Genomic DNA, 25704 nt, shown 5'->3' with positions numbered 1-25704 from the left:
TATTTCCAAAGTAAATTAAATTGGGGATAACATTTGAAATATATTTCAAATTTTGTGCTAAATTCAAATTTTTGATCTTTTATCTCCAAATTAAATTAAATTGGGGATAAATTTTAAAATTTATCCCAAATTAAAATTTGGCCATATTCCAAGTTTTATCCCAAATTCTAGTCAAACTTATACTAAATTCATAGGTTGACTAACACATCAAATGATGTTTTAATCAAGAGCAAATAACTTATATTTTTTATTCTAACTTCATTTTTTTCGAGATTCATTCACCCACATATGTGCGTAAATCTTGAAAAGGAGTATTGTTGAAGGAGAAATTTTGAACCAATCACAAATTGCTACCTCATTCACTAAGACGAAATTCCAAATCATCAAATTTGGGCCAATTAGAAGTTGACATGTGTCCCAAATTGAAGTTGAAGACAAATTTCGATGAGCCCACATGTTTTCATCCCAAGCATTGGATTGAACAAAATTAATTTGGCCAATTTTGATATTATAATTTGGGTTATGGTCCAGTTAAGTCCAAAAATGGGCTTAATTTAGTGCAAATGCCAAAGTAGGCCCAGGTTTAGTTAATTAGGTCCAAAGGCCAGACCCATGGACCAACCAAGTCTAAGCTACAAGGCTCACTAGAGAACCCTATAAATAGAAGAGATCTTCATTTATGGGAGTTGTAATTCTAAACTCCAGAGCCTAGAAAGAATTCTCTACAGATTCCCTGAGCTCCGCTTCCATAAGTCAAGCATACAGATTCAAATCACATCACATCAAATCAACATCACAATCAAGTTCAACTCCACAAAATACATTTCTCTAGAATCCTCGTGTGGACACTTGTATTTCCATATTTTCTTTAAATGGTTTTCATCTTTGTTAATCAAGCATTGGAATTCTTAGCCAAATTTTGAAAACAAAAACAAGTTTTTTAAAAGATTTTTTTTTTATAGTTTTTATATATAGATTTTTTTTTCTTCTGAAATTTGACTAAAATTCAGATATTTACTTTAAAAAATATGAAAATCATTAAAAAAAAAAAGTGAGAAAACAAGCCTATATTTTCAAAAATAGACAAATCTAAATTAAATCGTTACCAAACAAGACCTTACTTATTTTATAAGTTGACAACATTTTTTTCAAATTTGAGGTTATGTTCTTTTCTAAAAGTATAATAATCTTCTTATGGACTTTGCTTAATCCAAAATTCACTGTATTTCAATTTAAACCGACTAAAGTATATACCTTCGATTAAGAGGTGATTTGAAAAGTTGAAATGATCAACCTACCTAGGTGGGATCGGATTCAAAAGAATGATAAAAAATAACAAAATAAAAAGTTGGAGCAATAGTAGAAATTCGATGAATGGTGTGATTCTCTTCCTTATCATGTTGTGATGAGCCTTTACACCAAGTTGGCTCATAAGTCAAAAAGTTTGATGTAAATTTGGTGCAAACTATAGAAGCATTGCCGTTTTTGTCGGATCCATTTGATTCATTTTTTATGGAATAATCTTTGAAAATATCCTCTCCAAATATTTTATCAAAATAATAATAAAAAAATTAAATCTTACAATAAAAATATAGCACTTCTTTTTCTTTTTTCATCCAAACCTTTTATTATTATTATTATTATTATTATTATTATTAAAAAGCCCTAGAAGCAAAATCCAAACCCTTTTACCCAAAGAAAAAATTATGCATGAGTTACGGAGAGATTGACACGTGCAAATTCTAAACGTGAATAACTTTTTTAAGATTAATATTAACGACCATCAGACATTGACATGTAACTCAGACAGTGTACAGTTATTTCAATACACACCAATACCCTAGAGGCTAGAAACCATCACCAACAAAATCAAATCCATAATTTTTTCTTTAAAAAAAAATCTCTTAAATATTAATCAATATATTTGGATTATCATCTGGGCATGAATACTAATAATAAGAATTTTTAATAAATTTTTGAGTAAATTGTAAAAACCATCTCTGAAATATGGTGGTAGTTACAATTACACTCTTAAATTTTTAATTATAAAAATTGAGTTTTTAAACTCATAAAAGTGTTAAAGTTTAACCCGAAAACTTATAATTTTGGTAAAAATTAGACCTTTAATTGATAAAAATTGAATCCTCAAATTAGTTTTTTTTAAGGTCTAATTTTAACACTTTTATAAGTGAGGGCTCAACTTTTACAATTAAAGTTTGAAGGTATAATTGCAACTACGGTCATATTTCAAGGGTGATTTTTGCAATTTGCCCTAAATTTGTTTAGGGTATATTGCAAATACCGCCCTTGAATTATGGTGATAGTTGCAATCATACCCTCCATTTCTCAATAGTAAAAATTGAGTCCTCAAACTTATACGAATTTCAAAATTAGACTCTCAAACTTACATAATCGTAGAAATTGTAACAATTGTATAAATTAGAGGGTTCAATTTTTATCATTCGGTGGTTCAATTTCAACAACTATCGTAAATTTGAAAATCCAATTTTAACACTTGATGAAGTTTGAGTGTGTAATTGCAACTAAAATCTCGTTGCAATTTGTCCATTTCTTTTGTTTGTGGAGAAAGATATTTTATCGATAGATCCGTAAAATCAAAATATAGACAAGAGGTTGGGTATAGTTTAGGTGTGTGTGTATTAAATGGAGACACAGTTGAAAACCTGGGCCAAAACCTGAAACAAAGGGTAGAGAGTGGCAAAATAAAGGTACAAAAAGTTATAATGTTTCCGAGTTGAGGGTTTAATGAGTGTTCTCTCTTTTTTTCTTTTCTCGTGTAATCGTTTTCCTTTGATGTTTTTAGGACGAAAATTCAGACCCATTTGAGAAGGGTTGGTCAGTTTCTTTGCCAAGACTAGAAAGAAAGAAAGAAAGAAAGATAATAATAATAATAATGGGAAGAGGAAGAGTTGAATTGAAGAGAATTGAAAACAAAATTAACAGGCAAGTCACTTTTGCCAAGAGAAGAAATGGTTTGCTTAAGAAAGCTTATGAACTCTCAGTTCTTTGTGATGCTGAACTTGCTCTCATCATCTTCTCTAATCGTGGCAAGCTCTTTGAGTTTTGTAGTGGCTCTAGGTATAGTTTTTTCTTCTTTCATCTCTCTATATCTATATCTATGTACTGTTGTGTTACGTTTTATTAATTGTTAGTACATCTTTAATTGAGATCTTGAGAAAGATCTATGTTTTTTCCTTGAAAAACAAGATTTCATAAAAACCCTAATCATAGCTCAACTATAGATCTAAGTCGTCTAACTTCTTAAACTTTTTGAAAAGAAATCAACCATTTTTTTTATGTATATATCAAGTACTTGATTTTGTGGGGGAGGAAAGAAGGAAATTTAAGAGTGATGAATTATTTTTATTTTTTATTTTTCCTTCAAGACAGCCAAATCTAAGGTAACTAATTAGAAGATGATTTAATTGGTGTCAAATAATTGAGTTAATAATTATAAGGTTTTTGGTTTTAAGGGTTGATAATTTTTGGGATGTGAGTTTATATTTATGTTTATAAGTATTTTAGAATCTAATCTATGTAGAGATATATGATGGGGTTTAGGTTTTGTACTTGGAAGTGATTTGAAGACATGAAATTAAAAGTGATTGTTTACTGTTGTGATTTTTGTGGCAGATCAGACATGATGTTTGAGCTGAGAGATAAAATAATTATTCCAACAAAAAGAAAAAAAGACAATTTCTAATTTTGATGTTATTGTTCTTTGTTCTAACGAATTTTGTAGTAATTAATAATTATCTTCACCTTATGTTCTCTCTTTCTTTCTTTACCCTTTTGTGTTTTTTTTTTCAAAATTTTCAACTTTATTATGATAGGGTTTTGTCATATTATTTATATATTTGAAGAAGAGTATATCTTTTTGCCTGTTGTGTAATTTGTTTGATCTTCAAGTTTCTCATTTTGGAGTACTTTTAAAGTTGGATAAAAGAGATGTGTGTTGTTATGTTTTTATATATTGGCCATGCATATAAGTTTCCTTATATTATTATATTTGGGTTATTATTATTACATTAGAGAGACCATCAAATTGTTAGAGAAGTTGTTGGTTAAATGTAAAAGAAAATTAAAGTTCTAATTTTGTTTAGTTATATATGTGTTAAATTTAATGGTTATGAGAGAGATAGTCATACAGGGAATCATTTATCCTAATCACTTTAATCTTTTAGTTTGTTTGTTTGTGTTAAGCATGACCAAGACGCTCGAGAAATATCGAAGATGTAGTTATGGTATATTGGATGCTGCCCATCAAGTAAATGAGAATCATGTAAGTGTATAGCTTCCATGTAATCTAATTTTCTTCGACGTTGAATTTTGCTTCAATAATAATGTATTTTTTTAATTAATTTGGAGATATATCGAAATCTTAATCACTACTAAACTCTTAAGGTCTTTCGAACATATCATAGGACAAACAATATATAATTCTTGGCCATGATTGCAACCATATAAAATCATAGAATTTTTGTTTTGGTACAATGGTATTTTGAGAATTCAAACTACAAACTTCTTCATTAATTAATTCTTCCGCTAATTTTGCTATATTATTTTTTTTATTAATTTTTTTTATGTCTCCCATCAGCAGCCAAGCTTTGATGATTATTTGAACCTAAAAGCCACAGTTGAATTCATGCAGCAATCTCAAAGGTATATATATTATATTTATTTTCACATTTTTCCAATGATAAGAAAAGAAAAAAAAAATGTGCCCATTGCCCTAATTGTAATTCAACATATATTTACTGGATTAGAATTTGAACCTCTAATAACTAGTTAAGTTATGTTGAGATTAACTAATTATAAAAATTTTTGCTAAAAATAATCGTAGGTGATCAATTGTATCTTTTTGACCTACTATTAAAAAATGTTTAGCTATTTATTTATTGTCAAAAGAGATTTAATATCTCTCTCTAAATTCCTCTATTTGATTGTCAAAAACATAATGGTAGTAATCATAAGGAGATACCTATTAATCACTTGGTCGATGTAGGTATTATATTTATATAATTAATAAAGAAGATTTTCAAAAATAGAAAAATAAATGAAATTATTTATATAAAATAACAAAATTTTAATCTCCTTTGATAGAATTGATAAAAGTCTATCAGTGTCTATCTATCAGTAATAGTCGCTGATAGAAGTTTATCAGTATCTATCAGCAATTTTTTTACTATTTTTATAAATAGTTTGACATCTTGTTATATGTGAATATGTCCCAATTGATAACGTTTATATGGAACTAATAATTAAAATTCTTTGAAAATAGAGTAAAGTAAGAATTGATTTGAATGTTGGTTTATTAAGTTTCAATTTGAATAATGTGTTACATAGAAACCTTTTGGGAGAAGATTTAGGTCCATTGAATACTAAGGAACTTGAGCAACTTGAACATCAATTGGAGACATCCTTGGAGCGCATTAGATCCACAAAGGTACTTCAAAAATAATATAAAACATATATATTAATTAGTACAAAAAAAAAAACCTTGGACTTTAGCTGTTTTGTCTCTTGTTCCTTATAAATTACACAATTTATATTATATTATTGTCCCTTAAACAGACACAAAGCCTACTTGACCAGCTTGCAGAACTTCAACACAAGGTATATATATTTATGTCTGTTATATTATATGATGCCTTTTTTTTAATTACTTTATTAAGAAATAACCTTATTTATCGAAAAACTACTTAAAAATATTTTCAAAGATAACAAAAATGTAACTATATATTAGTGATGTTTATAATGTCTATTACTGATAGACGTCAAACGATAACATTTCGCTATATTTAAAAATATTTTTAACAGTTTTCTATATTTAAAAACAACTCTATATATATTTCTTCTCATATTACAAATTTATAATAAGTCTCTTCACTTGCATGATATTAACAAGATAGTATATATTGATGAGATTGGAAGTTTTATATATTAAATACTTGTGTGCATGCAGGAACATATGCTTGTTGAAGATAATCGAGGTTTAAGAAAAAAGGTAAAAATAAATAAAAATAAATGTTTCTAAAGTATAAAGTTATTACAAATATGTTTGTAATTACATTGGAATTAAATGGGATAAGTTTCTTTTCTCAAACATATTTGTTGCATTCTGGGTTATAATTTATCTTTGTGCATCTCATGAAGTTGTCTAACCACAATTTGTCAAATTACAAACTTTTCTTTCTGAAAAAAAATATTAAATTTTTTTTTGTTGGGTTCTTGAAGTAGGTTGCAAAAGGATAAGTGCAGCCTAAGATGCACCAAAATTAATTTTTTGACAAAATTATAAGTTTAGTTAAGTTTGTGTATTAGTAAGCTATTGAACTATACATATTCAACACAAAATTGAAAGTTTAGAAACTTATCGAATATTTTTACAAAGTTTATAACTAAACTTTAAATTATATGTTTTTGGATGGATGAAATTGTGATTGCAGCTGGAAGAAAGCAGTGCACAACTAGCGGCAGCGGCCGCCGCATGGGGCTGGGAAGGCGCCGCCGGAGGCCACAGCATGGAGCATCCCAGCCGTGTTGCTTCACAATCAGACGCCTTCTTCCACCCCATAATTCAACCCACTCCCACTTTACAAATGGGGTATTTATATAAATATAAATATAAATATATATATAGCATTTTTAATACTTCATTTAATTGACAATTTCTAATAAAGTTTTTTTTTTTTTTTTTAATGTTTATTTAGGTACAATTCTGTTGGGTCAATGGGGTTGAATAATGTTGGACCTCCATCTCAAAATGCCAATAACGCATATCACTTTGGCTGGATGATTTAAGGCTAAACTCAAAATAATCATAGTCTCCTATCAAAAAAATAAAAAAATAAAAAAAATGAAACTCTTATATATAGCTTTCGAATAATTTCGGTTAATTAATTTAGTCCCGTGCGCGATCCCGATTGAGACGATAACCTAGTATATGAATTTGAAGCTTGGTCTGTATTTGAGCTATCAATTGCTCATTACTTATATTCTATAACTTTGTTCTCTAATGTAGCTGCCTTTTTTTAGTGTTGTACTCACATATATATGCAACTTGTAATTATCAACTCTCAAAATATATGTTTACTTATATTTCTTTTTCATCGGAAGAAGAGTTATTTTCAAATAAAGGAAAATGAACCAACTTATTTATAAATATAACAAAATATTACTGTTTATCGATGATATACCACGATAGATCGTAATAAGTTTCTATCACTGAGTGATAGAAGTTGATAGACTTAGTGATAAAAGTCTATCGCGGTCTATCATAGTGACATTTTGCTATACTTGAAAATATTTTCAAATAATTTTACCATTTAAAATAATTAACTTTAAAAGAATTTTATTGTTTTTGCATTTTTTCCCTTTAAAATCCATAAAGAAATCCAGAATATAAATAATGGTTAATTTTTTTTATTATTATTATTGTTTTTATTCATTTTTTATTACTTGCTGATATTTATTATATAATAATTTTGCCGGTATAGTTTATAATTAGCTTATCAATTTACCTATGTGTTGAATTTAAATTAATCTTCACTGTTTTTCACAACTAAAACTTTACGAATTTGAAAATATTAAATGATTGCTACAATGAAAATATAAGGTCCAAAAGTGCTTTTTTACCCAAAAAAAAAAAAAAAAGGTAAATTTTCAAAAAAAAAAATGAAAAATGAAAATAAAATGGTTGTGGAAGAGAATTTAAAACTTGAGCCCATACTGTAAATTTGGGCCAAAAATTGAGCCCCATCATCAATCAATTTGGGCTTCCAACACAAATTTTTTTAATATATATATATAGTACCAAAAGCCATAGTTTATTTATGGGTTGACAAGAGAAACAACAAATTTTAAAGTTCTTTTTGAAAAAATGGCAAAAATATTTCAAAATTATAAAAATAGTAAAATGAATTTAAATAATAGAAAATATTAATTAGTAAATGACAAAACTATCCTAAAATAATAAGATTAATTAAGTATAAACGAGGATGCAAAGATATACCAACACAAATACAATAAATACACTCACATTCTAGAACTACAAATACACCATATCTAAACATTTCAGAAGAAAAAATTAAAAATCATACAATATGGTCCTTAATGCTTCCAACTGTCTATAGAATGTATGTATGCTAGGGAAGATGACGACCAGGCGGTGGGGGTCATTAGAAACTTATGGATGTCTACCACGATGGACTTTCTCTGAGGTAAGAAAGAGCAAAGTTAATTGTATCAGTGAAGTTGTTGGAAAGTGAGTATTTGAAGGAATTGCAACTTCAGGATGATGTAACTATTGGAAATATGATTGCGTTTGACATCAAACCAGTTATAGGGAGTTTCATCATCATTCATTCCATGTGACCATTTTGCTCTTAGGATCTTGAAAGCCAACTTTAAACACTAATAATCCTAGAACGTCATTGTTGAAAACGATGTTCAAAATAGAAATAAAAGCAAGAAACATGTGTGTGAGTGAAAAAGATAGATGATGGAATTCAAGAAAGAGTTGCTTAATCAACGACATGAGATTGAGAAGGAGAAAAAAAGATTTTGGGGGTGCCTAAGTGAAAAGATGAAAAATATGAGATTTAGGGTTTTTTGTTATCTTATTTTAATAATAATGAAGAAGATGATGATGATATCAATACATATATATATATATATATATATATATATATATCACATGTTTCAAACATTTAAAGTTTAATTTTCATTTATATATTTTTTTTAAGTACAACAAGCCATTTTTACGTGTTTCTATATGAAAAATCGAAAAGATCGAAACTATGAAGAAAAACAAGATCTATTTAATTTGATAGCAATATGAATAAAATAATGAAAAAGTATTTAGATATAATTTAATTGTAACAAACATTTAAACAAATCGAAAGTTAGTTGGATAGAATCAAATTCGATAATAAAAGATAAATTCAAATATAAATTGGAGAGAAAAATCAGGAAGTTTTTTGTTTATTGTGATTAATTTGATAAGTACGTGGATAAAATCTAATTTGATAGTAAATTATAAATTCAAATATAGTTGGGGGAGAAAAATTAGGATGGGAGTTCGTTTATTTATAATTATTCTTAACTCCATTTTCATTTAAGCTTCAACAATTATACCGTATTTATAACTCCATCAATTACAAAACCTAAGAAATAAGCCTAACTCCTTGTAGAAGCATAAAAAAACAGCAAGATTGCAAAATTTAATACTTATTTGTTTGTAAAAAAAGGCAAATTAATGGTATAATAATATAATAAGATGATAATGAATAAAGGATGATTAAAAAATACAAAAAAATGATCAAATTTAAATGAATTATATAGTTCGTTAGATGACAATATGGATAAGATATTAAGTAAAATCCTAATCATGATAAAATAATTTAATCCAAATTTAAAATAATAAAAAAGGAATAAAATAATGAAAAATTTAAAGATATATTATAAATTAAAATCATAATGGTGATAAACAAATTAAAGATTGATTAGTTCCGAATATTGAAAATAAGGAAGAGATTGGTTTGTGAGTTATCAAAATCTAACTTGAATATTAAAAATAAATTCAAATTCCAAAAGAACACGACAATTATGGAATGACGCCCATTTTCAAATTTGAAATTGGATATGTTAGATTATAATATAATTAATTTGGTTATTAATCAAGCTCTACACTTAATTAAGCCTTCAACTTACATTGGATTTATATCTTGGTTATTAATAAAACTCTACACTTACACTGTGTTTAATATTCTATACATATGAGCCAACTAAGAAAAAAAATCAAGTATTATCAAAATATCATTAAAATGTTAGCTAAAATAGCGACTAAATATGACATAGGTATAATTGAATCCAATAACATATACAAAACAATTTAAACCTTAAAAAATATGGAAAAATATTTGATTAATTTATTTAGAATATGTATAAAATAATGAAAAACAATTCAAACCTTTGAATAAATAAATAAAATTTGATAATATATGCATATTTAAAATATAAATTTGGTAGAAAATTCTAGATATTTAATTCAAGTGAGATTAATTTGAAAAGTGGTTAAACATAATCTAAATTAATAATAAAACATCAACTACGTTAGTAAAATCAAGAAGGGCGATTATTTTGAGGAAGATGATTATTTTTAGTTTTTCAAATCAATCAAATAAAGGAAAAGTGGAGAACAAAAGCATCGACAATTACTATGTATATAAAACTTCGTCATTGTTTATGATTCTACAGTTACCATGTATTTGTAGTTTCATCAATAACAAAAATTACGAACTAGATAAGGATAAAACTAGAATTTGAAAATTTGTAACCATGTACATGTCATCTGGATTACAAAATCTTATTATTTGTTGATTTTGCCATTTTTTCAAACTAAATCCTAAAATGAGTCGAACAAAGGTTTTAATTTCCGAAGCTAAGGTTTCATGGGAAGACACGTGGCAAGAAATTAACATTATCTAAAGTTAAAATCTTTATGTCAAATAAGGAATCATACATTTTTTTTTCCTTTTTAAATAATTCATGAATTGACCCCATGCTGATAGACCTAGGAATCATCTTAACCTTTTTTTTTGCAAAAAAAAAAAAAAAAACAGAGAGAGAGATTCTAGAACATGGATATTTCAAAACATTGTCACTGTTGTTGATATATAAATTTTGGATATTATTCCATGGAACTGATAATATAAATATTATAAGACTAAGGAGCAAAACTCACAAACGGAAGAAATTCAAATTCTAGGTGTTAATATGTTGCCACGTCATAATACAAAAAACTTGTATTCTAAGACTATTTTGAATAAATTAAATTAATGATGGAGTTCAAAGTTTATTAGTAATTTTCATATTTTAATTAATAAGTTTGAAATTTGTTTCAAAATAATTTTTGTAGGCTTTGTTGTTAAATTCATGAATGAAAAAGTTTGTATTTGTTTATATAAACCAATCTAAATCTAAATATATATGTATATAAGTAAAGATACATGATACATCTATAAATCAGGCATGTTATGATCATCTTCTTCCTTTTATCCACTAACCCTGACCTAAAATTTACTTTTGAGTGTTCACTTACGTAGACACAAACTTTTCGGTCCATGAATTTAACAACAAAAGCTTTCAACAAACTTCAAAAGTTTAAATGAAACTTTTCAAAGTTTGATATATATATATATAGAGAGAGAGAGAGAGAGATGATAGTGTATGAGTCAGTAGGTATAGCAGAATATTTTAACTAGGTTAACACGTTGGTAGCATTCTCATCATTTAGAAATAGAATTAAAACTAACCTTATATAATTCGGAGGTACTTTAAAATTAAACCTAGAATTTATGTCCTTTTAACCATATCTATATGTTTTGAAGTTCGTATAGTTTTTTTTTTCTTAACTTTATCAACAACAAACTAACTACAAACAAGATTCTCATTAGGTATAGAAGACTCCCAATCAAGGAAATAAGATTCCCAACAGACCTCTCTAACAACCTCCACCGAGTTAGAGCCTTAGGATGATCAAAACGAATGACTACGTCTCACGTGAGAGAACATGGACTACAAAATTACACGTAAGTTTACATCTTGGAGTTCATATAGTATTGAAATAATTGTGTATATATTTCTTGAATGGGAAAGAAAGATTATTAGGGTAGAAAGAAATGAAGAGAAGTAAGAGGTAGAGAAAGCACACGTTTTGGGGAATATATATAAATGTTAAAGAAAAGAAAGAGTGTGTTTGATAACCACATTAGGGCAAACAAATGGTCAAAGATGGGGTTGAAAAGACAGCCCAATTTTGCTTCCATTATCTGCAATTTCAATTTCTTCACTCTTTTCTTTCATTTCCCATCCTTATCTTTGAAAAAACTAACCCTTGTAGGAAAGTTGCCTCTTTCACATACCCAACAATACCTTCTTCAAGTAAATATGACTCTTTATCTTTTTTTCTTGCTACCTATTGCATCAAACTCTAGTAATCTGTGGATTCCATTACTTTCTTTTAGGGTTTTGAGAGTACGCACAACTCTGTCGGTTCGTGTAGAAAAAAAGGGTTAGATTACAAGTCTAGTCTTGGGTGCAATCATATCAGTACTAATGCACTAGATCCCATTAGAACTCCGCAATTAAATGTGTTTGGGCAAGAATAATACTAAATTGGATAACAACTTGGAAAGTCCCTGTGTTGCACCCCTTTAAAAAAAAATAAGTTTAGTCTTTGAACTTTTATGTTTATGTCTTGCTAATAGGGTTCCTAAACTTTTAATTTTGTGTTGGGTAAGTTCGTGAGGTTTTATAAGAATGTTAAATAATTTCATGTGAACTTTTAATTTTGTATCTAGCTAACAAATCTATTACAAAATAATAATAATAATAATTTTGTGTATAATATAGATCATTACATTTGCTAACCATTTGACATTTTATTTTTATTTTGGTTTTTGAAAATTGTGTTTGTTTTTCTCTCCCAATTTCTTTATAATAGTTTTTATCTTTTTCAAGAAAACACATGAATTAATCATAAGCTAAAATCCAAAAACAAAAATAAGTTTTTGAAAACCGTGTTCATTAGTTTTCAAAGCTATGTTTGAATTTGAAAATACATGTATAAATATTCAAAAAGCTAACAGAGAAATTCACAGGTGAAGTTATTATATATTTATAAATTTAATTTAAAAAAAATAAAATTAAATAGTTATCAAATATTAGATATAAATTTTCAATTTTGTATCTGATTGATTTATAAATTTTTTTTTAAAAATATGTTGAATAGGTCACCTATTAGACACAAAATTAAAAATCCAAAAACAATTTATTAGATGCAAAATCAAAAGTTTTATACACTTATTAGACAAGTTTAAAAACTTATTATTAGAAACTTTTAAACATTCGATGACATATATCTGGCACAAACATAAAAGTTTAAAGACCAAACTTGTAATTTAACAATCCTAAAAAATATTTTAGGATGTTTTTTTTCATCTTTTTTAGTTTTCGAGGGTGGAGTTTGATTTAGGAAGTCGAAAATATGCATATATATTTGTGTAGTCCAAGTAGTTGTTCAATAAAAATTTGCTAGATAACAATTTTTAGAATAAATTATTATTATTATTATTTAAAAGGGTAGTATGTGGTTAGTTATAGGGTGTACCTAAATATAGAATTTTCCCTTCATTTTAATGTATTTTTGCTAAAAAAATGTTGAAGAGATCAAGGTGTTTGCATGCCATGTGGCCAACTTGATGCCCTTTTTCTCTTTTGGAATTCTCTGGGTAAAAACCCTAAATTGTGTCAATGCCTTCAAAATTAACTTCATTTATTGAATTTAACGAAAACTAAACTGAGTATTAATTATTAGGAAATTCAAACAAAATAACCAATGTTTTCAATTTTTAATATTTTATATTTTTGGAGTTGTATCAATAATCACATTTTTTTTTCTATGGAGTAGAAAATCGAACATTTAACGTTAAGGTCAATATTATAAATTTTATGTCAATCGAAGTTTACTCATTTTGATATGTATTTGTTAAACTAACGGAACGGAAGTGAGTTGATTTTACTATTATACTTGATTTCCTAAATACATTAATTCTATATTTTTCTATCTCACTGTATTTATGCTTCATCTTAATACTGATTTTTGTCCTTAATTACATTAGTTAACCGTTGATGACATGTCAATTAATTGTTTAAGTTGCTGTAAAAAGTAGTTTAAACGTCCACGTTAATTGTTACATAGAGGTCATTCACAAACTTATTGGAAGTATAATATATATGACCAAAGTAAAAAATCAAGCAGTATATATTATACTATTATATGGATTTAAATATAAAATATAGGAAGAGTACAATTAAAAAAATATGGATCTAGTATGGGCACTACTTGGTTTTAAAGTAATTCAAAATAATACTTATGGGTGGGTTATAGTACTATCTTTGTAAAAAAAAAAAAAAAAAAATATTTATTATTAAAAAGATAATGTGTCACGTGACAAATTATAGTCTGAGAATTGGATGAGTTATAATTAGAGATGTCTATAGAACAGACGGGATTGCAGATGACTTCCCTGCTCTCCATTTCATTCACCATCTCTAACAAATTCTTTTTGATCGAATTCCATACAGGGAATTTTTCTCTGTTTGTTTTTTTTTAAAAAAAAGAAATCATTTAACTTAAATTGTTAATAAGAAAATTTCTTAATTAAAGAGGTTAAATTTTTCATTAATTTTTTTATAGGATTAGTTTCACATACCATTTGAATTCAAAGAGAAATTACTCAAATTTTATAAGGAGGATTTAATTATTTGTCAAACTATTTATATGTATAGTTTGAATTTAATTTTCAATTCAAACATATTCATTATCTTGATCATTAAACAATAAAATTTGAAATTTAAATATAATATTTATATAATAATAATAAAATATAACATTAATTATAATAAATAAAAAAATAAATTAATGTGGTGGGCCTCGTCTCACTTTAGTTTACGAAGATTTTTCCTCCCACTTTCTCTTCCATTCTTCGTCTAAATGGAGAATTATAATCTTATTAAGGGTGGATTCCCATATAAAAATGACATCTCTAGTTATAACATCGTTGCACAAAAAAAGACCAATAGGATACACATAAGTATTTTTCTTTTAAATAATAATGAAAACAATGTGTAGAAAATAATTTAAGAATATTCCAATTCTCAAGGAGTCTTATTTTATTATTATTATTGTTATTATTATTTTAGTGGTGACATTTGACATAAATATCACAAAGAATATCTCTATTTAATATCTAGAGGGAGAGAATAAAATAAGGTTCAATTTACAAATCTTCGTCCACTAACTATTTTTTTTTTTTTAAAGTTCAAAGAATATATATATATATAAAGTTGTTACTGTCAAATTATCGGTGATTATATATAATGCGTGAATATTATCTGAAAATTAAACGTTCATGTCACATTATAGATAAATAAATAAATAAATAAATACATACATATACACATATGTATATTCTAAATTCAATTATAGTATCGATACTTTTTTTAAGTCGAAAGCTTAGAGTCCGTTTATAACAATTTTGTTTTTTGTTTTTAGGTTTTGAAAATTAAGTCCATCTTCTTATATTTTCTTACGATGATTTGCATCTTTTTTTAAATACAGAATTTAGTTACAGTACAACACTTTTTTTAAGTCGAAAGTTTAGGACTCATTTAGTAACCATTTTTTTTTTTTCGATTTTTAGTTTTTGAAAATTAAGCCTGTATTTTTACTTTCTCTTACAATAGTTTGTATATCTTTTTAAGTACCAGGATTGAATTCTTAACCAAATTTGAAAAAGAAAATCAACTTTTTAAACTATTTTTTTAGTTTTTAAAATTTGATTTGATTTTTGAAAACATAGGTAAAAAGTAGACTACAATGCAAGAAATCTAGAGGTGGTAGAAATATTTGTCGGCTTAATTTTGAAAAAAAGAAACAAATGGTTACTAAATAAAACTTTAAATTTTAGGTTTTCAACTTCTATGATTATTCTATATTCTAATCTTTAAAACTTTATACCATTTTCATGAGATATATTTTTCTTTATTTCTACAACATATAGATGAGATCAGAAATTTAAGGTAGACGATAGTGAACTAGATCATATTTTCACTTTCTTAATTTGATTTATATTACATTTGAATTCAGTTTTTTTTCTTTTTTTGCCATATATTTGAAACTTACATATTTATTTTATATTATTTGAAAAAGCAAGACCATATTCCTAAGTTAACAATTTAAACCTTTGACATAAACTAAAAAAACCCACTAAAAATGTTGAAAATATAGAGACTAACAAAAAAATCAAATCAACCCTAAATTTTCAAAAATCAATGATTAAGGTCCCGTTTGATAATATTTTTTGTTTTTGTTTTTGTTTTTGAAAATTAAGTTTATGGACACTATTTTACCTTTAAATTTCTTCCTTTGCTATCTACTTTTCACTAAAGGTTTAAAAAAATATTTGTTTTTGGAATTTGGCTAAGAAGTCAACCATTGTACTTAAAAAATGCAAACCATTATATATTTTTTTTAAAAAAATCAAATGATTATCAAATGAGATCTATACATCATTCTAAAAGTTGACTAGAAAATAAATAAAGCACGACTCGTTTAAAATAGCTAGAAAAATGAATTAAATATAATTTCCTACTTTAGAGGAAAAACAAAAGTAGTACAAGAATGGCAATCACGGTAAATTGATTCATAAATATACCCAAAACAAAGGGTAATTTCATGTCAGTAATTTAACTGTTTCACATCCCTATACACCCAACCATAGTAAAAAACACAAATAAAAAATAATCCAAATAAAAAAAAATAATGGCAATATAATATTTGTAATTTACAGATCGGTCCCCAATTTTTTTTTTAAAAAAGGTTGTGGCTTAAAACACCCGAGATGGTGACAGCCAAAACGATACGTCACAGACACCCCATTAACCAATCAAAATTCGACAACAAATTAGACGAAACCACTCTGGTTTTACAAAACCACCCATCTTAAAAAAAAAAAAAAAACAAAACTCATTACCCCATCTTCCAATATTGTTTTCATTTCAAAGTTTTGGTTTTTTTCATCACAAACATCAATTTTTTTATTCACTCACTAAATTACACCTTTTTTTTTTTTTTCTTTTCTTCTTCTCCTCACTATTTCTTGAATGAAATAGAGAGGGTTTTTTTTTCCTTTTTTCTTTTTTTGGGGTGTGGGTTTGTAATTGAATTTTGTGAGGGGAAAAAAATGGGGAGAGGGAGAGTGCAATTGAAGAGGATAGAGAACAAAATTAATAGACAGGTGACTTTCTCAAAGAGAAGGTCTGGTTTATTGAAGAAAGCTCATGAAATTTCAGTTCTTTGTGATGCTGAAGTTGCTCTTATTGTCTTCTCCACAAAGGGGAAGCTCTTTGAATACTCAACTGATTCTTGGTATGTTTTCATTTATTGTTTTTTGTTTCCCTTTTTCATTCATCAATTTCTTAGACTTTTTGTATTTTATGCATTCAATCTTCAATACCGATTAAAGGATAGAGATGGGTATATTATATAAATTAGAATTCATTTTCTTATTTGCCATAATCCCAAATCTAAAGTGCTATTATGTTTATCTCCATGAAATTTTGTTTATTATTGTTTTTGGAGTTAGTTTTGAAGTATTATAGTCCAATCACATATTGTCCTTTGCATGATTTATATTTTCACACTATTTTTCTTTGGATCTCCTTGTTTTGTATTTATTTATTTATTTGTATGTAGTTGTGATGAAAATATAACACAATGAAATCAATAAACATGTTTTCATGTTTTGTTTTGTGTCATTGTGTGTGTGTTTTTTTTGTCGAGGTGAAAATTTAAAGTCTATGATGTCTTTTTTTTTTAAGTATTTTGATTGATTTATACGTATCTCGATTTTCGAGATTTTGGAATTATGTTATTAAACGTTAATACTCTCTCAAGTTGGCCTTGTTAATTACTTTGTGTTGTGTGCACATTGTAATTTGGCAGAAACTTTTGTTTTTCTTGAATTTCTCTTGGTTTAATTACTTTTTAGTGTTGATTAATGAGAAAAAAAGAAGGGAAAAAAAAAGGTAGTAAAGTTAAAGTTTCTTTGGCTATGAAGAACCTTGGCCCCTCCTCCCTCTTTGATGCACTTGTTGTATAATTGGATGAAGTTGTTGAACAACTCTATAAATTCATACTTTGTTGTTTTATTTAATATGTACTATTAAGTGGATCTGTCTCTTCTTTCTTTTAAATAATAAAAGTATGTTTAATGTAATATGTTTTGAATAATGAAGTGTTTCAATTTAGCTTAGAGCATCATTTTTGTAATAATTCTGTTTTGTAGAGGAGAATGTTAGCTTTGTTCTTTATACATGCTTTTGATATTAAATAATCTACTCTATTTATATTGTAGAGTATTACAATACATTATTGTTGAATGAATGACGAATCATGATTCAAATTTCATTTTAAAAAAAAAGAAGTGGTTTTGAGTTATGTTCATTTTAAAATTTTATGTCTGATAATGAAATCCTCTCTATTACATTGTATTAAGTTGGAAGTATTTCTATTTGGTCGTAGTGATTTTTTATTTTTGTTTGTTTGTTTATTTATTTTTTGGAATTTGTTTGTGTAAAAGATTTTGAAAATGAGGTGGATCTCTTATTCATCCTTTGAGTTCATCACTCATTCTTCATTTTAGTTTAAAGTATTCAAAAGGATTAAAATCACTTGTCTTTTCATGAATAAGACTTTGAATATAAGAAAAGTTATAAAAAGATTATTTGTAACTTTCAAATTAGTAATGATTATGATTTTAAAAATTTTCTTCATTACTTAGTCATTTTTATTTGTTTTTGTTATTTATGTTACTCTAAAAAAAATATTTTAAAAATCTTAATTTTTTTTTTTAATAGATGAGATTTATATGATTCCACCTAAAAGCAAAATGCCAAAAGCACTTTAAAAAAAAAATAATGAAACCTTGATTTCTTATAAAAGAAATATATATTTGGACTCCATTGTTAATTATAAATTATTCATTCATTTATTTATTTGAAGAAAAGAGATTGCATTAACTAGATTAGTTTTTGGCTCAATTGTTGTTCATGATTAGTCTACTTTCTTGAACACTTTTTTTTTCCTCTCATTAATCACTCTTTTACAAGTCCTTTATTGGTTCAAATATATTCATTTGTCAATAAATTTCTATATATATCTCTTTTTATTATACTGTCAATCAATATGAACATACTTCGATAGATTAGAATCATTTAACCTTTAATCGAATATATGTATATCATAAATAATAATTAAACTGTATTAATTAAAATTTACGGAGATTTAAATCTAAAGACTTTTGTTTCGATTTTTTTTTCATTTAAACTTTGTAACCACATAAATGTGAAGATGTGTCATTTTCTACTTTACTAGGAAAAACTTTGGAGTTAGGAAATTGACCTATCTTATATATTCCTCATTAAGTGATTTTGTGCTTTTATTTGTGGAACAAATGATTTCATATTTTCTTCATTTTCACTCAATTTGATCTCAAGTATATTCATTTGATTCTGACTTTGATAAGAAATAGAATTATTTCTTATCTATTTTTTTTTCCCTTCAGGTTAATCTTTTTTATTATGTTATAAGTTTGAATTATTACATAATAATGTCCTGAGATTTAATTTACTTGATTTGAGTTACTTAATAGGGAGATAATATTAAGAAGCATGGATATCATATCTAACATATTTGAATTTTATTTTTTTTCACACCATAAAGTTTACATTTTTCTTATCATTTATGGGGTGGAAGAATCAAATCTCTGACTTTGAAGCCGATAGTACTAGTTTTATATCACTTGAATTATATTCATATTAACAAAAAGTTTATATTTTTAAAAAATAACAAAATGTAACCACAATGTATACATTAATATAATGCTAGAGTAACTAGATGTAAATAAAATGTAAGACGGAGATTTGAACTTCGGAATAGACGAAGATGTGCTAACTACTAAACTACACTCGTGATGGCTATTCTAATATCTTATTTTGAGGTTAAATTGTAATTTTGGTACCTATGATTTGGAAAAAGTTAGAATTCAGTCCTTACATTAGTGACTATTTATGAGGATTTTATCAAACCATATGGACTATTTTTAAGGTTTTATCAAATCATAGAGACTAAATTTTAATTTCCTCTCAATTATAAGTCCGAATTTATAATTGAACGTTATATTTGGATTATGGGTTTTATATGGTGTTAATGAGTGTAGTTTATATGAACAGCATGGAGAAAATCCTTGAGCGTTACGAAAGGTATTCATATGCAGAGAGGAGACTTGTTGCAAATGATAACCAATCAAATGTACATACCGAACTCATTCCCATTATATATTAATTATTATTGATTTTTTTTATAATTTATTTCTTAATTTCTTAACTCAATATTATGAAAATTACTTTGTGTGTTGGCACTTGTTTAGGGAAATTGGACTCTTGAACATGCAAAGCTTAAAGCCAGAATTGAGGTTTTACAGAAAAACCACAGGTTTAATTTCTCTCTTAACTCAGCCTCATTAATAATCGTTGGTTTTTTAAAATTAAACCTATTTTTCTTCATTTCTTAGAACGATTTGCATCTTTCTTAAGGATAAGAGTTGGTTTCTTAGTTAAATTCCAAAAACGAAAACAAGCTTTTTAAAATTACTTTGATTAGTTTTTAAATTTTGGTTTGATTTTTGAAAATATTGATAAAAAGTAGATAACAAAGCATGGAATTTAGAGATGGGATGAATATTTATAGACTTAATTTTTAACAACTAAAAGTAAAAAATGGAATGGTTACCGAATGCAAATCTAAATCTCATAACAATTTTGTTTTTTGTTTTATGTTTTAAAATTTAATGTCTCTTTCCTTTTAATTTCTCTGTTATGGTCTTCATTTATAAAAAAAATTTTGAATTTCTAGACTAATTCTAAAAATAAAGAACAAATTTTTGAAAACTACATTCTTTTTAGTTTTCAAAACATGGTGTGGTTTTTTAAAACATAAGTAGAAAGAATCTAACAAAACATGAAAACTTATTGCAGGTGAAAATAGAACTTATGGGCTTAATTTTGAAATACTTATGACATAAGTATTTGTTTGATTTTGATTTCGTATTTTTTTTTTAAAATTGATATTTTTTCCTCTTAGGAAATTTTTGAAACTACAATTTTCTTTTAGTTTCAAATTTTTTTGTTTGGTTTTTTAAAACACAAGTATCATTAATCAACCCAAAAATTTAAGATGATAAATTATGATCATTTAATATTATATCAACACTCTATAACAGATTTCATTTTTCTCTAACATCATATTAAATCATCAATTAACCCAAAAGCTTGAATGAATGGATTATGACAAATTCAATATTATATCAACACTCTAATAATTAGTAAAAGTAGATAATAAAACATAAAAACTTAGACGTGAAAGTAATATTTATAAGCTTATAATTTTCAAAAATAAAAAACAAAAAACCTAAGGTCCTATTTATAGTCATTTTTTTTTAAAAAAAAAATTAAGCTTATGGACACTAGTTCCACCTCCAAATTTCTTTCTTTATTATCTACTTTTCACTAATAATTTAAAAAATCAAGCCAAATTTTGATAACTAAAAAAAAGTAGCTTTGAAAAAGTTGTTTATGTTTTTTAAACTTGGCTAAGAATTCAACCATTGTACTTAAAAAAGATGTAAATCATTATAAGAAATGTGAACGAAATAGGCTTAATTTTCAAAAATAAAAACAAAAAATCAAATAATTACCAAACGAGACCTAAATAATTATCAAACAGAACGTGGTTGGAATTTGCAGGCATTTCATGGGGGAAGATCTTGACTCATTGAGTCTAAAAGAGCTTCAAAATATTGAGCAACAACTTGATTCTGCACTCAAGCATATAAGAGCTAGGAAGGTATATATATGTTTTACTATATGTTAAAGATTTGTACATACTATAAATATTTTGCTGACTTGCATCTCCAAAACCTTCTCTCCTACAGAACCAACTCATGCATGAATCCATTTCAGAGCTTCAGAAAAAGGTAAACTTTAAGACTTGCTTTTTCCTATTTTTTTGCCTCAAAAAATGCAACTCCTAGGAGACATTAATCATTTGATATACATGCTATCTTTTGGGCCAAACTAGCTTGTTTGTACTTCGACTCGACTCGAAAGACATCCATATACCTAACTTTGTATCATTTAGTTGTCAAGAAATTCAGTAAGATATATAGAATTTTAATCTTATATAGATGATACCATAGAAGATTAAAATATCGATATCGACATCTTGATTTTATGGATATATTGACGTATATATCGATATAATATCGATATCGATGGATATTTCTATAAATCGTAAGTTTTATAAAATTTACTTTGATTAATAATTTAGCTGTTTTTACTTTAGAACTAAGTTATTGATATTGTTATTAGTATTCTTGTTCATATTTAACTAAATTGATAACATTTTTATGTTTTACAAGCATTAATAAAATATGTTGGAGATATTCATAAATACCCAAAATCAATATCGAATCCTTCGATTTTTTGATGTATCAACGTATATTTCATTCATAGAATTTGATCTGTGATGTTTTGTGATTTTTTTTAACAAAAGAAAGATACATATAACAAAGCACAATATACAAGATCAAGAGTATTGGTCCAACAAGAAATTTAGCTTCAGAGGACTAGGTCGAAGTTGAGACGATGGTATCTGATAGAAATGTTATTAGTGAATACTTAGAGTATTAAGGGCATATTAGCAAATAGTTAAGGAGTTTATTAGAGAAGTTTGATTATAAATACAGTGAGTAGGAAGGAGAAAGGTAGACAATATTTTGGTGAAATATATTAGCGCTCGAGAGTATTCTCAAGATTGGGAGGGGTCTAAATACCTCAAACTAAGGGTATGTATCGGTCGGTCAGCTTTGAGAGAAAACCAACACCGAAAATCGATCAAATTCTTTTTTGTGAAATCTGACAGACAGTCGGTCGATTTTGTGTTTTGTGTGTATGTGTATGTTTTAAAAGTAATGCCAAGATGAATGAAAAGAAGAGATGAATTGATGAAATTTATTATAAGGTTAACATCATTTGCAACTTTGTTAAATTTAAACCAATCATTCTTTTAAGAAAAAAATGTAAATCAACCATGCAGTGGATTTAGAAATTAGGCAACATAAAAAAAAAATCAATACTAAGACAATAGGTTTGAATTTGAATGGATGGTAGTGGACTTGCTTTTACACTTTTTTTATTTTTTTATTTTTAATTTCATTAGCCTTAATGATTACCTTGGTAACACAAAAAGAATTTAAACTCATTATTGCTAAGTTCTTTTTTTTTTTTTTTTTTTTTTTTAATTAGTCCCAACAATCACATTTCTCTATACCTAACAGTTATTCCAGTGGCTTAAATTATCTTGCATTGTTTGATCAGGACAAGGCACTACAGGAGCAAAATAACATGTTAGCCAAGAAGGTGTGATTTTTTTTTTGTTTTTTATTTTTAATTTATATATATATAAAAGATAATAATGTAATTATTTAAATAATAGATAAAGGAGAAGGAGAAAGCACAAGCTCAAAATCCACAAATTGAGCAGCAGCAGAATAGCCATGTCATTGAATCTTCTCCACTTCTTCTACCTCAGCCATTCCAATCTCTTAACATGAGGTTAGTCTCTTAATTAATTAATATTAATTAGCTCCCTAAACATATTTCATAATATATATTATAACACTATATATTTGAGATTGATTTTGAAAATCATTCTAAATCATTCCAAAACACACCTTTCGTACATGTTTGAGAGTAATTTAGAAATCGTTAATTTTACTCTTTTAGTTCTCATGTTTAAATCACTCCAAAACTCGCTTTTCATCATGTAAAATTTAAATTTTTATATATCAAAGATGATTTTGAATGATAATCTCTCCCAAACATAAATTAATCTATTCTAGAATCGTTTTCAGATACACCCTAAGTTTCATATTAAGTTGTTGATTGATATAATATTTGCAGTTGTCTTTACCCAACACACGACACTGGGGACGACGACTCCGCCGCCAATCACGACAGATCCGGTGTCCTCCTCCCGCCGTGGATGCTCCGCCACCATCTTGGTGACTAAAGGGATAATATACATATATATATATATATGATGCAGACTTATAATTGTAAGCCCCCTGATGTATCATATATATAGTAGTGTAGTAGTAATAGTACCCTAAATTCTTTAGCTGTATGAACCCTTTTGGATAATGGATATATCCAATCCTCTGTGAAACTTTGTAGCTTTTAGTAAGTAATTCAGGAAAAAAAGGGTAAAATGGGTAAAGAAGCATGGAGGCTTATTATTGGTTAAAAAAATGATACATTTTATAGAGAATAAGGCTCTAAGTGACATGATTGTATATATTTTGTATAAATGGCAGCCATTTAACTTTAATTACTTCTCAAATTTAGCAATTATATACCTCTCTTTGTTTCATTTTTCGTATTTGACAATGTTATATTTATGTATTGTGTGGAATGAATTATTCACTTTATACTAATTTCTTTATATATGGAAACCATTTATATTCTTCTTCTTTGGTATAGTGGGATTTTTCTTCTTTAGATTTGTTTGGTGGATTATTATTATTATTGATATAGTTGAAAATGTTAGGAAAGAAACTAGGATAAAGGTTTGGTTATAATTTCTGTTAAGAAGATTTGAATCTCGAAACGAAAGAAATATGTATTAATTATCGTTCAACTATGTTTCGGAGTTCGATTTAATTAAAAATGCTGAGGTTTCCTTCTTTCTCTTGTTCTTGAAGTCAAATGTTTCAAGTAGTAGCAAAAATTCATTCATGCTATTATCAAAAATTCCAGTTATGTTCAACAGTTGAATGACGCTGTTCTTTTTTATAGAAAGAATTAATTTATATAAGAAAAGTAAGAAAAATAATTTAATTAAGTTACACAAGAAGATAGAAACAAAAAGTCTGCGATATTTGGAATTGATTTACCAAATTTAATTAAGGTTAAAAATCATTTTAGTCTTCAAACTTCCGTAAAAGTAACAATTTAGTTCCTAAACTTTGATTTGTAGTGATTTAGTCATTGTATTTTTAATTTTGTACAATTTAGTCCATGAACTTTACTATGTAACAATTTAGTTTTGGTACTTTAAATTTTGTAATGATTTAGTATCTACATAGAAATTAGTGGTAAGATTTAATAAGATTTTTTGCATAAATAAGTCGATAAATAAATTAAAGACTCAATATTTTTATATATTACAAAGTCTACATCATTAAATAATAAAACTTGACATCTAATTTTGATGAATTCTTTTACGTTAGGAACTAAATTGTTACAAATTTGAAAGTATATGGACTAAATTGTTACATACTAAAGTTCAGGGACTAAATTATTATAACATTGAAGGTATAGGGACTAAATCGTTATAAACCAAAATTCAGGGACTAAATTGTTACTTTCGTAAAGTTTAGGGACCAAGAGTGTTTTTTAACTTTTAATTAACAGATAGTTTAATTTTGGGAATAATACTTTTTTGGCCCATAGATTTTGGCTCTAGTTTCTATTTGGTCACTAAGTTTTAAAATGTTACACATTTAGCCCTTAAGTTTTAAATTTTGTTTCCATCTAGTCCATAAGTTTAAATATATTACAATTTCACCCTTGAAATTTGAGTTTTGTTTCAATTTAATTCCTGAGTTTCATGATTTTACATTTTTAATCTTGATTTTTCATTAAATACCCACTTTCCATCATTTCCATCAATTTCTATTAATTAATTAAAAAAATATGAAGTAAAATTTTAAATTTAATTTTAAAAGTGATAAAATTAGTGAAACTTAATTAATTATAATTCTTTTAATGATTTTAATTTTTTAACATAAATTAACTCTAAAGACGAAAAGTGTGTATTTATAATGAAAAATCAATGTTAAAAGTGTAAATCTTGAAACATATGAATCAAATTGAAACAAAACTCAAATGTCAAGGATAAAGTTATAGCATTTTGAAACCTAAGGACTAAATTGA

General features: G+C 26.4%; 2 protein-coding genes and 1 pseudogene across 5 annotated transcripts; all 3 read left to right on the top strand.

The window, feature by feature from the left end:
- The first annotated feature begins 2846 nt into the window (after positions 1 to 2846).
- Positions 2847 to 7044, top strand: LOC120083522 (agamous-like MADS-box protein MADS2). Of its 4 annotated transcripts, none has more exons than XM_039039298.1 (8): positions 2847 to 3099; positions 4225 to 4303; positions 4622 to 4683; positions 5368 to 5467; positions 5596 to 5637; positions 5987 to 6028; positions 6471 to 6628; positions 6735 to 7044. In XM_039039298.1, the coding sequence occupies exons 1-8, from the start codon at positions 2915 to 2917 to the stop codon at positions 6823 to 6825; spliced, it is 759 nt and encodes a 252-aa protein (XP_038895226.1). In that variant the 5' UTR covers positions 2847 to 2914; the 3' UTR covers positions 6826 to 7044. The 4 variants fall into 4 exon arrangements, with proteins under 4 accessions (XP_038895226.1, XP_038895225.1, XP_038895228.1 ...); XM_039039297.1 differs by having other exon boundaries at positions 2848 to 3099; positions 4619 to 4683; XM_039039300.1 differs by having other exon boundaries at positions 2867 to 3099; positions 4206 to 4303.
- Positions 7045 to 12119: 5075 nt separating this feature from the next.
- On the top strand, positions 12120 to 12238 carry LOC120084322 (annotated as a pseudogene).
- A 4434-nt stretch (positions 12239 to 16672) lies between these two features.
- LOC120082451 (truncated transcription factor CAULIFLOWER A) lies at positions 16673 to 24113 on the top strand. The gene is made up of 8 exons (XM_039037631.1): positions 16673 to 17017; positions 19882 to 19960; positions 20079 to 20143; positions 21454 to 21553; positions 21642 to 21683; positions 23086 to 23127; positions 23204 to 23322; positions 23671 to 24113. Exons 1-8 carry the CDS (start codon positions 16833 to 16835, stop codon positions 23777 to 23779), a joined length of 741 nt encoding a protein of 246 aa, XP_038893559.1. The 5' UTR covers positions 16673 to 16832; the 3' UTR covers positions 23780 to 24113.
- Positions 24114 to 25704: the final 1591 nt, after the last annotated feature.

Source organism: Benincasa hispida, chromosome 8 (assembly GCF_009727055.1).
Source record: "Benincasa hispida cultivar B227 chromosome 8, ASM972705v1, whole genome shotgun sequence".
In the NCBI taxonomy this organism is placed as follows: Eukaryota; Viridiplantae; Streptophyta; class Magnoliopsida; order Cucurbitales; family Cucurbitaceae; genus Benincasa; species Benincasa hispida.
This window is presented reverse-complemented; position numbering and strand designations above follow the sequence as displayed.

Bases quoted from the DNA above. Each gene is read 5' to 3' on its own strand.
- LOC120082451 (XM_039037631.1), top strand. From the start codon at position 16,833: ATGGGGAGAGGGAGAGTGCAATTGAAGAGGATAGAGAACAAAATTAAT. The intron at 19,961-20,078 runs GTACATACCGAA...GCACTTGTTTAG, and splicing joins CAAATGATAACCAATCAAAT to GGAAATTGGACTCTTGAACA. The intron at 21,554-21,641 runs GTATATATATGT...TCTCTCCTACAG, and splicing joins AGCATATAAGAGCTAGGAAG to AACCAACTCATGCATGAATC.
- LOC120083522 (XM_039039297.1), top strand. From the start codon at position 2,915: ATGGGAAGAGGAAGAGTTGAATTGAAGAGAATTGAAAACAAAATTAAC. The intron at 4,684-5,367 runs GTATATATATTA...TGTGTTACATAG, and splicing joins TTCATGCAGCAATCTCAAAG to AAACCTTTTGGGAGAAGATT. The intron at 6,629-6,734 runs GTATTTATATAA...ATGTTTATTTAG, and splicing joins ACTCCCACTTTACAAATGGG to GTACAATTCTGTTGGGTCAA.